The following is a 16,305-nucleotide window of genomic DNA, read 5'->3' as shown; positions in this document are numbered from 1 at the left end:
CAGAAGGGGGGGGGGGGGGAGAGAAGGATGAAAGAAAACCGAGAAGGAGAGAGCCCTGAGTATTCAAGGACAGCTGCCGGGAGAGGAAGGTTTGCATTTTCCGTGCCCCACCGCGGTGCTGTGATTACACACGTCCTTGGGTCCCCCACCGCGAAGATTAATCTGTCTGGTGATCCCACCCGTCCCCACCCCTTGGCGTCTCTCTGAGCTGCTCCCGTCTTGGCAGATGCTGCCGGGGAGGAGGACGGCACAGAGGGGAGATCTGCAGTGCTGCATCGCCGGGCGCCTCTACTGCAGCGCGATAATACGTTACAAGAGGGAAAAAAAATAAAAAAAAAAAAACACCAAAAAAATAAAAAAAAAGATCCTTTCTGGAAGGCCGGGGGAGGAGAGGCGGTGATAACGCCGCGTTCGGCTACGGGGATCGCACGTTGAGACAAGATGGAGGCAACCACGCTCCGAGGAGCAACCTTTGTCCGGACGCCGAGGGCTGGGAAGAGGGGACAAAGGAGGAGGGGAGACATGGTGGAGACATGGTGGCGACCTTTGGAAAGGCCGGCAGCGCGGCTCCTCTCCACCTCCGCCTCCTCCCAGCTTTCTACCTGTGCGTCAGCCTTTTCCAAGAAGGCTGCGTTTCACAACCGCTGGCAGAACCAACAGAAAACAAAGAGGCTCGTTCCCTCCGCTCCCATTCCCCAGACCCTGCAGGAAAACAAGGCTTTTCAGTGCCTCTTCCCGTCCGCAGCTCCCGCCGATTAATCATTAGCCCCGCGCTGTAACGAAGGCGGCCAAGGCCGTGTTTTCAGAGGGGTTTGCAGTGCGAGGGGAGGAGAGGAGGAGGTGGGAGAGCTGCTCTGTCGCCGAGCCCCGCCACCAGCGCTGCGCCATCATCGCAGCACCCGGCTGCAAACAGGGATCTAGCGGCCCTTCCAGAGAAAAAAGTTGCTGGATAATCACTGCTCGAACAAAGCCGGGCTAATCCAGCTTTTCAGACAAAGAAAAGGAATTCATAATTTAAGCATTATCGGTTTATTCGCTGTAGATCAAAGCACCTCTCTAATCAAGCAGCTGAAATGTCTCTGGGCTCTTGGCATGGCTGCTCGGCGTGTTTCTCTGGCTCTCCAGCCCTTCCTCCTCCCCTCCTCTTCCTCCCCTACCGGGTTGGGAAACGCGGCCTCCGCCAATGCAAGGGCTGGCCGGTTCCTCCTCCCCGGGGGCGACGTGTCACCCAGACACAGCCAAAGTCACCCCACAACCCTCCCTCTGTGGGGTGCGGGGGCATCCACACCACGGCACCCTCGTTTTTCCACTTCTAATTAACCGTTTCACCTCGGGTGCTCGCTCCAAACAGTCATTATTTTTTTTTCCTGCTGTTCCCGAGCAAAAGCACTTTAAACAAAGGAGGGACCAGGAGAAAGCCGGCCAGCAAATATTTAGTAAGCAAATGTTACCATTTAGCTGTAATATTTTATAAACTGATTAGGACCTCGACAGGATGATATACTACACGATAGGAAAAGGCAGGTCGAAATCGGGGAGATTCACTTTTTAAATTTAAACTGGATCCCACTTTAAATCATATCACCTCCCTGTTTCTCACGTTGAGCTCCCCCCGAGCTCATTGAGACCTTTTGTACCCAGCAGCTTTCATTCCTGCAGAGTTCTGTGGGTCAGCTACGTCTCCAGTCTCCAAAAAGTTCCCCATATTTTTATTTAGAAGGCGGCACAACGTCACGCTCCAGATACTCCCCAATGCGAGACACACCGCGAGCTCAGAAATAAGGCAGGAGGTTTTTGTGCTTGTTTCTGCACCGCTCATTAAGAGCATGATTTGACGAGACGTCCCTGGTACAGCAAGACATCTGAATATTTTGGATTCACTCGGATTCACTTTGACTAAAGCCAGATCTTCAGCCATCTGAAAGGCAGGGATGGTTTTTCCGTGCCACGCTCGAGCTTTCCTCCTCCACTATTATCTAAGGCAGGCAAGCCCCAGCCTGCATTATTCAGTAAAACGCTCGCACAGCTTGAAGCTCTTCTTGGCCAATCGTGTTCCTCTTGCTTTGTTGTTATTTCATAACAAAATAATGTGACCTGAAATAATACTTCTCCAGATGTCTGCGTCTCTTCTCCTCGTTCCTAACTCCAGACCAGCCCAACACCCCACACTGGGGGTTACCCAGCCCCTGTATTTCCCCCCACACAACGCAGGGAAATGGGTCCCCACGAACTGTGGGACTCTTCTTTCCGCACCACCACCAAAAGAAGTGTGAAATATTCACTCCTGGAAAACCTCCTAAGCCAGTAACGTGGAGGGACTTGTGTTTTCACTCAAGCATTTGCAAAGAATAAGGCACTATAATTGATCACTATGATAAATAAAATATACCATATAATAGTTATAACATGCTTGGCCTAAGAAAATTACATACCACCACGTTCCATGCTTCGTATTCACTACAGACACATACTTTACTTGCCACCAAAAATATTTACATACTTCTAGATTTTTTTTTAGAAAGGGAGTTTCATATCAAGAGTGGTAAGAGATGGAATTTCACCACCTTCAGACCCAAGCGGCACTAGTCTTTGGCCTTTGGAATTACACTCTGCTTCAAGCAGCTCAAAATCTCTGGTCAAATACCATCACGTGCCCAGTATGAAGGAAGGAAGACTTGAGAGTTTACAGAGAGAGAAGAGTAAAGGAATTTAAACAAAATGTATTGAAAATGCACTGCTGGGTTTGAGTCCTGCCATAAATACTCCATAACAGACAGCAAAACCAAGGACAGACCGTAAAGAAGTGTGTCCATCGCGCTGGGATGAAAATAATGCAAGTGAATTGAAATGTATCTTGGTAGAAACAACAGGAATTCCAGACTCCTGGAAAACTACACCTAAAATCCAATTTAACAAGTGCAGGGAAGCGTCCCCTGATGAGCCACAATTGCCTGGCCTGTCGCTCAGCTCTGGAGAATTTGTCAAAAGATATCTGGAATGCCTCACGACAAATATGGCAACGTACACACGGCCACTGCCCTTGGCCAGCAGCTGCCTAAGGGGAGACCAAAATCAGTATTTACTATGAAGAGCTGGATGTGACGTCTCGGTACCCAGGGCCTCACCCAAGGCCGGCTGGAGGCAGCGGCCTCCATTCCCAAGGGCACAGAGCACGGGGACACCACAACAACACTGGGGACACCACAACAACACTGGGGACACCCCCACGCTGGGGACTCCAGGAACCCCCACATCCCCCCACGGGCGTTTCAGTCATATCCTGAAAATTGAAAACTGGCTCTTCAGGATTGCGGTGAAAATACTATGAATATTTATCTAATATACATACATGCACACACCCCTTCGAAGAGCCCGACAGCACCATTTTGGAACACTCCTCCGAACACCTGATCCTCCTCCAATTTTCGGAAGAAACAGGTTTTTAAGTGAGACACCCCACTGGGAAGAGGGGACCAGCGCAAAGGCCGCCAGCAACGTATGGAGCCCTTCCAGCTGCCTCCAGAGGAGACGCAATGTATGGAATTGGCTCTCCTTATCTCCAGCTGCTGCAGCACGTTTAAAGACAGCTAAAAATAAAACAAATTAAATGCCTCTCTCATTCTACCTTTCTCGGCACAAAAATTGCTGTTTCTAAGGATAAGCGCTGGTGAGCGGCCGGGATAGCGTTCTGGATGATCACCAGTGGGAAAGCTCATCAGTGAGGGAGAAATCCACAGGATGTAAGGCTTTGAAAACGTCTACTTCCCCAAAGCCAGGCAAAACGAGAGCTCCTTGTGAGCACTGGTTTTCAAGCCACCCCGAGAACAGACCTTGTGACAGCAATGACTCAGAAACATGCCCTAATTACCGACCTCCCATAATTTTCCAGATTGCAATCTGAGATGCTTTAAAACCTGTTTAGAGTGATCTTTATTGGCTCCGCGACCTTTGAGGGGGGAGAAAAACAACGTTCTTCAGGGCATTCTGCGCAGCTCTCCACCGAGCAATAAAGATCTCCAGGGAAACCTCGACATTCGGGAGCAGAAACCATCAGCCAGGTTATGGATGAAAAACAACGTTCTTCAGGGCATTCTGCGCAGCTCTCCACCGAGCAATAAAGATCTCCAGGGAAACCTCGACATTCGGGAGCAGAAACCATCAGCCAGGTTATGGATCGCTCATGTGGCTGGGGTGAGACCTCAACAGGACACTCCTCGCTCTTCTCATCACCCAAACGAACCCCAACCCGCTCCTGGACATTGCAGCTCCCTGCAGTGCTCGAGGGGAAACCTCCCAGCTCCGACCACAAACCGGGGGGGGGTTTGTTAATGAGATACAGCACGTGTTCCTGCCACGCACCGAAAACAGCCAGGGCTTTGTCTGCCCTCGTAATCCCTCCCTAAGAGATGACAAAGTAGGAAATTAAAAAGCCAGCACAGGCACATTCACTGGTGCTTCTGGTACCTCTGTTATTTAAGAGCAACACGCTCGACGTATCAGATAGTCCGGCAGATAACTCCGTGCTGAAATAAGCGCCCGCTTCTTGCTTTACAGCTCCATTTTAAGACAGAAAGTAAGAGCGATTCCTAATTAAGACATTTTATTTATGTCTTTATTGCAAAGTCACCATTTGCATACTGCTGAGGTATTAATATACAAATGGAATTATTACGTACCACCAGAGAGAGAAGAAACAGAATATTTAAAAGCATTTATTCATGGCTGCTACTGTTGATTGGAAGAAACAGTTGCTACCATCAACATTGCAGGAAATTTTCCTGCAACCCCCATGACAAAATTTGTCCCAGATAAACTGTTCTAGCGTGTATGCAGCAGGAGAAACTCAAATATAAGATACACCCGTTCCTTGAGATATAAATCTGCAACACCCCCGCAGCGTGAAACAGCGTTCAGGAGGAGTCCTAGCGCCGTTTCAGCCTGGTGAGGGTGACAGAGGGGGAGATGGATCCACGATTTGGACACGGGGATTACATGAAGCTGTAAAACAACCCTCAGCTCGTCCTCAGCACCATCTCGTCGGGTTGCATTTAACATCCTGGCCCGAGTCAGCAGTTCCGCTGCCCGTGACGTCAGGCCAACCCAGTGTTGCATCAGACGGGCCGCGGGCAGAAGGTGAATCTTGACCCAACCATAATGAAGGGCTCAACCCAGAATTACCCAGTTAAAGCTGCGTAAATGCAGCTGAACAACACAAGTTTGTGGTCGGCACGGCCCCTCGGCCAGCCCAAAGAGGCAGGAGCTCTGGTATTAAGGAACTCTTCCCAGTTGTCACCTCTGTGCAATTAAGGAGAAGCGCACACGCATCCACAGCAGGGTATATACAGCTTATTGGTATATACGTTATTAAAAAAAAACAGAAATCAAAGTGGCTTTGTGAGCAGAACTAATGAAGACTCATTTCTTATGGATGCATGTCTCGAGGTCGAATTCTCCGGCGTCCAATAACTGCCAGTTCCCACTGCAGCTTTTCCCACGGTCAGGAACACCTCTCTCCCATGTGGATTCTTTAATGTCTAATAAGGGCTGCGCTCTCGCTGCAGCTTTTCTCTCCATGGGGCCACTAATCAGGTCTCTCTCCTCTATTAAAACTGCTTGTTTTCATGAAACTCAAAAGAACGTCGCATCTCTGAGACTGCCAGTCCCCCCTCCGCCCTGCAGTACAGCTGAAACCGGCTAACGGGTTCCAAATTGATTAGGGAAGATATTTTCCATGGCAAGACGACATCAATCTTGCTCTCCGAGCAGATGAGAATTAATACGACTGAAGAGGCTACAAAAATTGGTAGAAAGTCTGCGTGTTCGGCTGTGTCGGATCAAGTCCTGGGATTCTTTATCCTCCAGCCTCCCCAGATGCACAGCATCACGTTACTACACGCTAGACACCGAGCCGCTGAATTCCATCTCCAGGGCATTTTTTTTCTTCCAGCTTAAAGCATAATCTGCAGATTTGCTTCAAAAATACCAGTGGCGAGAGGCTACATCAGGTGTTTTCTGCACAGGAATTGCTCAAGCCCGTTCTTTTGTGTGACTTGATTTTAGGATTCGGTTGGGTTTGATTTTAAGAACACACTGCATCGCAACTGGAGGGGAATCTCTTGATTAATCAAGTTTTATCATTACGAAAGGGTAATTCCCCATCTCAGTTTTGCTTCTCCAAGCCCTGCTTTGCATGTATTCGGCAGCAGATGGAGGAAAATGCCGAGTCATAACATTACGGTCTCCCTGCCATGCTGCAGAGTACTTTAAATATGTATCATCTTAAGGCTTTCTAAGTCTTGGTGCTCACTGGTTTGTGCTTCTCCACTCAAACACAAACTTTATAACCTCTTCTCCAAGGTTTTATACGTTTTCTAGAAAATGGTATTTCAGAAGAAAGTAGAGTTTATCCATCTGCAGTCTCTCAGACCACCCCAAGTGACTGGATTGCTCTTCCCCTTTGGTTTGAATGAGCGACAGCCCTCAATTCACCCAAAAGGTTTGACAACGTGGAATTCATGGAATCACAGAGCTGTCCAGGTTGGAAGGGACTTTTCAGAACATCGAGTCCAACCATCAACCCAACACTGACAAAAACCACCACTAAACCCTATCTCTAAGCATTCATTTCAGATCCAAGGACTCACGGCCGCATCCAAGTCCCAACCCCAAACGCTCACCTACTCCTAAAAGGGTACGATCTTGAAACTGGGGAGGGAAAAAAAGTCCCATCACCCTGAAGGAGGAGCCAGTTCCCAGCCAGTCCAGCCACCTCCACAAAGCCCCGTGTCTAAGCCGGCCGCTCCTGAGGTGCCACCCCAGCTGCTCACCCCAATACAGATGTGCAAATGTTATTTTGTTGGTCGGTGACTCAGCGCTACCATCGCCTTGGAGAGAAAGTGCTTGTTCCTGTGACTAACCCAACTGGCAGCGCGATGCTCGGCGTGAGCCAGGTGTCAGCCCAAGGAAATTCGTATTCCCCGCCGCGGAGCGCGCGGTGAGAGCCGGGCACACACACGGGTGTTCTGGCTGCGGGGACTACCCGCGCTCCAGGCGCTTTCTCCATAGGCGAGAGATCAAAACTTTTCCACAGCCCAGCTCCTGACCCAGCCAAATTTTAATGGCTTTTCTTCTGATGCAACTCCAAGTCAAGGTTTTGCAAAGCCGGGCTTCTGAAACCTTGGCTTCGATTTGGTCGTTTCTCACCTCGGTTTTATGAGCTGACCTGAAGGAGGCCTCACCATACCGACCTCCTCTCGAGGTGCAGGAGGAACCGCCAGACCCACGGGGCTCCTCCTGACACACCAAACACACCTTCCCATCCCCAACACAACCGCGTACGTCACCATAACCCCCAGGAAAGCTGGAGGTTAAACCAGCTTTAAAGCTGGGGGTTAAAATTAACCCCCCTAGGTTCTCATTTTACGCCATCTCAGTGAGCAGCTTCACCTTTAAGTGCTTATTTTCAAAAGTTATTCTGAGACGGGGGTTATTCTGAACTGCCAGCACAACCAGGGACTGCGATGAATGGCTGGAGAGGAAAAGATGCTTCCTGAGCTCAGCTGCAGCCAAAAACCATCTCGCCGTACCCGCACCCAGCGTATCACCCACCACAGCAGCGCTGAAACCTTCCCATTTTTCAAACACAGCAAAGCTTCCCTGCGACTAACGCTTCCAACCAGTCGCTTTAGAGGCAAGAAAAAGACCAAAGGTTTATTTAGACTTTGATTACAATGAGGTTACTGTGCAGATCGTTCGCTGTCTGGATGCCTGTTTAGCTGCCTTTCCAAGAGCAGTGTCTCACACACACGCACAGACCCCCTGAAATTAAATCAGACGTTGATTACGTATACAAGGGAGATACTTATCCATCCTGAGCTTTTCTTCTCCTCACAGTTAGGATGCTAATGAGGCCGGAAGACTTTTTTTTTCCCCCTCCAAAGGCGACTACTTTAAACATACAACTCGGCCATTTATTTTTCTTATTTTGCCCTATTAACTCTTACAGGTCGCCCCCAGCTGCCACAGAGAGCCTAAAGAGGGAACATTTAAATAAGGCTCTGTGTGCTTTTTGGCAGCCGTGGCTGTTAATGAGGATGGGGGGGGGTATTCACACCAGTGGCAGGAGCAGATGGACCACAGCTCGGTGCTTTGTGCCGCGCGGAAGCAGGAGCATCTCACACCAAGGCCACGTACAGCGCAGTTGGGGCAACCTGTGACAGGGACATTAAGTTACTCTTAATGAATCCCAACGACAGAAAACACACCTGGCTCAGTTTAGTACCTGGAGAAAAACCAAAGGTGATTCACCTCTTGCTAAAAAAATAATTTACAATCTGACAGTAGTCTTTTAATGGAGCTAAAAGCTCTTTTCAAACCCAGCTTTGAGTGGGTACCTGATCACCTTCATGACAAGAACTTGGTTGGAACCCAGCTCTGATTTCCCACCAAAAAAGACATGCCCAAGCTCTTCCTCTTGGATATCTCTCTACCCAAACAGAACACACACACAACTCAGCACCGTCTCCAGCTCAGAGAGCCACCGGTATCCAACAGACAGAGGCACAGATCATCTATTCACTCTCCTTCCAGAGATGTCTGGACTTATCTGGCTTTTCAGTGTTGAGATGAGAGCACGTTCAGGGCACTTTGATCAGATTTGGAAGCCCACGCTTCAGATCTGAGCATGCTTAAAATAAAAAGTGCTTTCATTTTTAAGTTGCTAAGCTTAATTAAAAAGGGGAAGAGAAAAGAAGCAAAAAAAAAAAAAAAGCTCCCTTTTGTTCTTAGAAGATGCCTGGGTCTTTAAAGAGAAACTGGTCATTAGGACCGACTGCTGCTCTTCTCCTGTGATGGGTTTGTCTGAGTGGAAAATTGATGTTCTATTCACATCCCAATGGTGCTGCAACTCCCACCCGAGTGAACGCCTGGACCTCGGACAAGGCATGAACACCCCAACTAGAGCACAGAGCAGCCACACGCGACACCACGGGACACGCTCCCCAAAAGTCAGAAGGACGTTGTTTTCAACCCAATTCAAACCTATCCCGTCAGCAGCTCAGACTGCAGCAGGCCCTGGAATATATCCTGGTAGATTTATGAAAAGCCTGTAACAATGTTTATTCTTTTATTAAAGGATGTTATCTTCGCACTGCAGGATTTTGCAGATTGCAGGGGACGATTACACAGTGTTAGTGGGTTAAACAATAACTATGGAAATGTAGAAACCAAAGCAGTTGCTGCGTTTTATTCATCCTACAGCAGTCGTCATCACGTCTTAATGTATGGCTGCAGAACAGCACTGGGGAGGTTTCTTCAGGCTGGAGGAGACCAGAGCTGCCATTACTCACCAGGAAGAGAGAAAGGCTAAAAGCCTCCTGCGCTACCCCAGCGCGTTCGGGGTGGGAAACACTACTGACTTGTGAGCTCGGGCAACGAGAAAAAGCAGCTTTTGTCTGATTTTCATGGACTGTTCAAATAGCCTTCAGAAGAACACTACAAAGACTCATGCAAAGGTAAGGCTCCAGGCTGGTCGTACACTGTGAATTTCCATCTCTGGGCTCATATTCCTCCCCCAGGATTTCTGAACCGGCACGCCGAAGATGCAGCTAAACTCAAAATCTTATTACGGAGAGTAATCATATTTTCTAGTTTATTCCTCAGTTCATTGTTTGGGAATGTTTGCCCTCGCAGTCTTTGGTTTCAGGGCATTCTCAGACCTTGGCAAGTTCACGGAGCTTAATAAAAAACACAAGCAAAATATCTCACAAGGGCTTATTTTTGGTAGCTACCAAAACCAGAACGCTCCCACCCCACCGGCAGCTCAACAGCTTACACCCTGGTTGCCAGCAATCCTCCCAAAACCTTTAGTAGCCTAAAACCAGCCAAGAGGGGTGACCCTCAAGTTTTGCCCCTTCCCAAACATCTTCAGAGGACTTTGGTTTGATATTTGTTGTTCTCAGGTGTGTCTTCATGGTCAGAAGACTTCTCCTCCTCTTCCTCACAAGCTGATGACAATGTGACACCACCACGACAACCTGCGGTTGCGACACATCGGCTCACGAAAACAAAGCTCTCGAGAAGCCCCAGGTTCACCCTGAGTCACCAGCTCATCTGAAATCTGCAACCTGCCCTCCCCTCCTTGGGATATTTACTTCCTTTTTTATGAAAAGCCAGCAAGTGCCTCTTCGCCCTCAGCAAAGACAAGGACCTAATTTTGGACACACCTTAAAGACTGCAATAAGGTCATTTGCCGGAGAACTTGGCACCACTTTCTGTCCTATGAAAAGCAAGAAGGGGGGGAAAAAAAACCAAACCAACAACCCAGTCAATAAGGCTATGGCAAAAAAAAAAATTAAGCCTTTTCTCGTCCTCTGTTCAAAATTGATGAATGGATTTAATACCTCCATGAGCCTCGCAAGGTCTGGTAAGTTCTCAACACACAAGTCTGCAAGAAAGGGCACCAGGATTACTTTATCATCCTACCAAAGGAATTTAGAGTAAGGACAAGAATTACCAAAAGCCAACATCACTCTGGAGCAGCTCAGCGACAACAGAAGCCGCTCTCATCAAATCTCAAATAAACACAGCCAGGACCTTTGAAGAAACTTCAGAGAAGAAACAATGGCAGAAAGGCTCAGCAGATGAGAGAATTTCGTAACCAAGTGACATCCACTTATCTTTTTAACACAGCTCAGCGTATAAAAACACTTAATAGAGGCTTAGTCCAAATCTACGCTCTCCCTGGCTTTTCATTAAGTTTCTCTGAAATAATTACATAGGCATTTCCTCAGCCAGCGTGGCGTCAACAAGCTGCCACCTCGAGTGCGTGCAAAGAGCAGAACCCAGAGCAGGTGGAGGATTTGGGAATCACAACCTGCAAGTGACATCCACTTATCTTTTTAACACAGCTCAGCGTATAAAAACACTTAATAGAGGCTTAGTCCAAATCTACGCTCTCCCTGGCTTTTCATTAAGTTTCTCTGAAATAATTACATAGGCATTTCCTCAGCCAGCGTGGCGTCAACAAGCTGCCACCTCGAGTGCGTGCAAAGAGCAGAACCCAGAGCAGGTGGAGGAGTTGGGGAGCCCTCCTCCTCCTGACTCAGTCTCTGCAGGTGGCCGGGGACAAACACCGCTCGGTGACACCCCAGAGCTGCTGTCTGGGCTGCTTCATGGCCCTCAGTGAGGAATTAGTAAAAGAGGTTGAGCCAAAAACAAAGGCAGGAGCCACCCCTAGAACCAGCACCACCATCTCTCCAATTAGCCACCTGGTTAATGAACTTACACCCCTAGAACCAGCACCAGCATCTCCCCAATTAGCCACCCGGCTGATGAACCTACACCCAGGGCAAGGTCAACTTTCTCTGGGAAGCAACCCAGACTCCAGGAGGCAGGACTCGCCTCGTGTCTTCCACACCTTTCTTTCCCTTCTGATTCTGGGCAATTAATTTAATCCCCTTGTCCTAATCCCCCAACCAAATGTCCTCCCATCACCTCCTCGGGTTTTCTATTCTGTGAAACTAAGATTATCTTATTGGAGACAGTTGTGAAATGTGGCACAAACAAGCCCAATGTTCTAGACATTGCTTCAGCAAAGCATGGGCATAAACCTTACGTTTCCACTCTCTTCAAGGGCTCTGAACTAAAAAGGCTAGTAGCTCATCTATGAAAACTTAAAACACCACTTAAAAATGACAGGAATCGAGAAAGAAAAGAGGAACAGCTCGTTCTGAAGCCTCACTTCTGCATTTTCCTAAAATACAAATACAGCTGGATGGAGACCTCCATACACACAGCCCATTCAGTGTGACCATCCAGGCGTTTGCATCCTCAGTGACAGCCAAGAACTACTACTGGAGACTCCTCCATTATCAGCAATTAAAGCCTGGGAACACATTGGAGAGTTCTACTAGAAAAATCAGAGCCCTATTTCTTTTTAATCCAGCCCAGCACTATGAGACCCGCCGGTGCCATAAGTGGGGGAAAAAGGCACCAGAAATGGTGCTAACACCCGGGATCCTCAACAGACACCGAGGTTTTTCTTCTGGGGGCTCCAAAGCAGCAATCGTCCCACTCTGCCCCACTCACAACCTGTACAAGAGCCAACCAAAATCCACCTTGGTCCATAGCGGTGAGGAACGGAGCAGAAAGCAGGGGGATTTGGTGCTCCCAGGCTGAATTTAGACTCCCAGCCAGCAAGACAAAACATTTTCTTGTAAACTGACTTCGTGTTTTCTACAAGTTCTGGAAAGCAAACACGCACTGGCCCTTATGCCGGGTTTCTGCAGAGCAGCTCCTCAAAGCAGTGGTGTTTAGAATGCAAACCCCTTCTCCAGAAGATACCCTACACAGAAACACAAATCGGAACAAAGTGAAGCTGAAAAAGCACATTTTCCCAAAAGAAACCTTAAGGGTTATTTATCTTCTCCAAGACCGCTCCAATCCACAACTTATTTATTTCCCAAAATCCAGGGCTTCTCCCAGACTCTCTGAACATCTTAATTCCCCCCCAGAATAGGAGATGGCATACCCCAGTCACACGGCTCATAATGAAGAGGCTTTTACTCCTCTTTGCCACTAAAACACCACTAAAGGGACAAAGCCGCGTTCTTTTGGCGAACTGGAAGAAAACACAGAGAGAAAAAAAAAAAGATAATAATAATATGGGAGGCCAGCACTTGTGCTGGGGACAACTGTTACTATATTTAGTCGCCTTGTTCTGCAAGCTGCTGAGCATCTGTTTCAATGATGGGGAATGACTTTTTTTTTTTTTCTTTCCCCTGCTAGTCAAGCCAGCATTAATTAGGTGAACCCAAATGATCGCTACCACCGCTTCCCCCAGTGCCCAGCTCTCCTCTCCCACATCCCAGCAGGGATTCACCACTTATCCCATCCTAACGGCGGGTCTCCCGTCCTGGCACCGACGGCTTTCGCGTTCCCTTAATAACTCAGTTGTAAGAAAATACAGCACAGGAGATAGAAGTTTTTAAAAAGGGAGGATTTGGGTACAGAACAGAAAGCCCATGATGATTTCAAGTCATTAAAACACACTGAAAGTCATTCTTTTGCAATCCCCTTTCATATCAAGACAATAGATTTAAAAAAAAAAAAGGGCTTTTAAGAAAAAAAAATAACACGTAAGCCAGCACTTCTTGAGACTAGCTTTGATAGTCTCTCATTCGAGAGGAGAATCCCTAAGCAGAGAGTGTTATTCCAATTCACGCCAAACAAAGATATCTAGAGCGTTTTGTAAAACAAAAAAAATAAAATAAAATAGCATTTCTGCAAAATGCCTCTTTCATCTTAATTCCTTCCCTGGCAGAATTACTCGGGAGGCTGGAAATCCCAGCAAGGTTCCCACAGTACGCGGTTAATTGAGGGGGGAGGAGGGAAGCAGCAAACGCTGGATTTGGCTGCCGGGGGTTGAAGTTTTGGGAGCCTCGCTTGAATTTTGGCTTCTTTAGAAACAAAATGGTCGTGTTTCTCAAACTTGCCCCCAGCAGAGACAGCGCAACAGCAAGAGGGCTGGGGTACTGCCTTTTGTATGGAAATGACAGTATTTCATAAGCCGAGTGGGAAAACAAACGCTCCCTGGGTTGTGCGGGGAGGTTTTAGGGGGGACACGACTCCCCACCCCTCCCAGCTGAGATTTTTTTAAAGCCATATTTTCCCAAATTCCTGCCCCCGCTGCCGCGGCTCGGCCTCTCCAGGCTGGGGGATGGGTGGGAACTGGGTTTCACCAAGCCCAGCTCCAGCTGAAAAGACTTTCTCTCTCCAACCCAAACTCTTCTTTCCGAGGAGGGAACCTTCCATATCCCACCTCGCCTTCCCCACGGATGTCCCCACATCTCACCACGCCATCCCCGCTGGAGCCTGTCCCTTCCCCCAGGCCAGCACCACCATACAAAGGCAGCCTTGCTCCATTGTCCACTTATGGCACCTCCACATCCACCCCAAAACCCACGTTACACTGATATTTCGGTGTTTACACCCCCCCAAAAAAAAAGGGCTGGGGAATCAGCGTGTCATTTCCCCCCACCCATTAATTCCCCACACCCGTAGCCAAATATATTTTAACGGCGTTAAGTTCATCAACCTCACCCAAATGCTGGTTAAAAATCAAGTTTTGAAAACCAGTGAGAAATTATAAAAATAAAGGGAGGGGTTCTGACCGGCTGGAAAGCTCCTTCCCAAAGCTCCCACTGAAACTCAGGAAGGTAAAAAACAACCCAAAAAAAAAAAAAAAGGTAATTAACAATTCAGCGCCTGCCATTTTTTCCCATCCATCTCTAAGCAACAGTACCATAGCAACTTTTTCCCTGCTTTAATACATCTTTACAAAAGGAGGAGGATTGGACAAAAATAAGACCCAGGAATGTCAAATTTCCACTTCGGAGCAGCTGTTCCTTCAGCCAGCCATGCCTGGAACACGGTTTTTTTCCCCCAAAAAAAGCCCTGCCTTTGTACAGAACCCAAACCCATGGCCAAGCCAAGCCACCCAGAAGGCAGAGCCACAAACCCCAGCTGGGATCAAGCAACGAGTTCGAGCTCGGAGGTGGGGGGGGGAGAGAAAAATAACAAAAAAAGGTGGAAATTGTCTTATTTTAGTGAAGTTTCAAGCCCTGACGGTGCCAAGATGGGGCTTCGCCACCGCTGCTCCCCAAGGCGGGAGGAGGGAGGAGACCCCCGGGGGTCGCACCCCGGGGTGACCCCAGGGGTCCCCTCCAACCCCAAAGGGGGCTCTGAAAGCCCCACTGTCCCCGTCCCCCCCCGCAGCAGCGGGGACCTTCCTTCCCCCCCCCCGGTGTCACCGCATCTATTTTTCCCATGGTGACTCATTATTAAGGACGCTCCGTCATTTTTCCAACGCAGGAAGATTAAAGCTTCAAAATCCCTTTTTTTTGTTGTTGTTGTTTGTGGGTGGTTGGGGTTTGGTTGTGGGTTTTTTTTGGGGGGGGGGGCGTTAAAACAACCACGAGCCGAGCAGCCACCTTGGGCTCCTCACCTTCTCTTTTTTTTTTTCTTCCCCTAAAAATAATTAAAAATAAGGTTCCAGCGTGGGGTGCTGGGTATCAACTTGGTGCTTTTCCCGAGGAAAAAGGTGTCGCTGAGGCTGGGGGAGGAAAAAACCTCCTCTTCCTCCTCCTCCTCGCTGGAAAAGACGGAGGGAGGAGGGAAAATAAAAAAAAATATATATATAACCATGCAAACAGCTACTACTTCCTTATGAGCGGGATTAATCTATGCAAGGAAAAAACAGGGAGGGAAAAAAAAAACCCTCCAAAAAAACCAATAAAGAGTCCAGAGAGCTTCCCGCGTGGAAGGATCCGGTGTTTTTCTTCGTGGGTTTGTGCGATTTTGTTCCCGTATTTGTAATTTACTTTCTTTTTAAAGTCACGTTTTCGCAGCTCTTCGCTTCCCACCCGGGGTGGGGGGCGGAAACAGCATCCTCAGGGTCGGGGTGGCTCCAGATGGAGGAAAACACAGCAAAAAAGAGGGGGGAAAATTAAAAATTTCCCAAAGGTTGAGCGATTTACATTAAAAAAGAAGAAATAATAATAAATAAGGAAGCTGTGGAAGAAGCAAGATGGCCAAGCTTCAAGGCACCCCCTCGGCGTGGACTCCGCTCCGACACACGCTGCTCCTCCGTCTTTTTTTCTTCCTTTTTCCTTTTTCTTTTAAAGGTTTTATTTTCAGCCGGTTGTCGCCGTGGCGATTGCGATGATGGTTGTTGTTATAATCGTTGTTGTTATTATCCTTCCCCTCCGCTCCCTCCACGCCGCCGGCCGATCCTCGCCATGGCGCGGGGCTTATTTACAGCGAGCCTGTTTTCCTCCTCCTCCTCCTCCTCTCCACAGGCCGCGGGCTCCCCCGCCTTCCTCCCTTCTTATTTTTTCCCCGGTTTTATGGATTTTTACCCCATGTTTTCCTCAGGAAAACGCAAAAGGGGTGCGGAAAGGGCCCCCCGTCCCGTGTGGTGGGGTGGGGGCATGGTGGGGAGCGCGGCCCGAAGGCGCGGGAAGGACCGGCGGGTCTCCCCCTCCTCCTTCTCCTCCCTCACCTCACCCTCCCTCCCGCCGCTTCTCCCTCACCCCCCAACTCACCGCTTGAAGTGCTCGATGATCTTCTCCTCACGCACGTTCTCCGGCAAGTTGCCCACCCAGAGGTGCCTGGTTTCCCGCACCATGCTGCGAGGCGCGGGGCGAACCCGCCGCCCCTGCCCCGGCTCCCGGCCGCCTCCTCCTCCTCCTCCTTCTTCTCCTCCCCCCTCGCAGCGCTGCCGGCCGCCGCTCGCCGCCCGCCGCC

General features: G+C 48.9%; 1 protein-coding gene across 5 annotated transcripts in view; it reads right to left on the bottom strand.

Annotated features, from left to right (window-relative positions):
* Positions 1 to 16,262, bottom strand: part of SPEN (spen family transcriptional repressor) — a 70,056-nt gene extending 53,794 nt beyond the window's left edge. For all 5 annotated transcript variants that reach the window (XM_014951878.1, XM_014951880.1, XM_014951881.1 and 2 more), the window contains exon 1: positions 16,104 to 16,262. In XM_014951878.1, coding sequence (XP_014807364.1) covers positions 16,104 to 16,186 — 83 coding nt within the window. In that variant the 5' untranslated portion in view covers positions 16,187 to 16,262. The remainder of the gene's footprint in view (positions 1 to 16,103) is intronic.
* Between the last annotated feature and the right edge of the window lie 43 nt (positions 16,263 to 16,305).

Source organism: Calidris pugnax, unplaced genomic scaffold (genome assembly GCF_001431845.1).
Source record: "Calidris pugnax isolate Ruff unplaced genomic scaffold, ASM143184v1 scaffold205, whole genome shotgun sequence".
NCBI lineage: Eukaryota > Metazoa > Chordata > Aves > Charadriiformes > Scolopacidae > Calidris > Calidris pugnax.
Note: the sequence above shows the minus strand (reverse complement) of the source record. Positions and strands in the feature narration are given on the sequence as shown.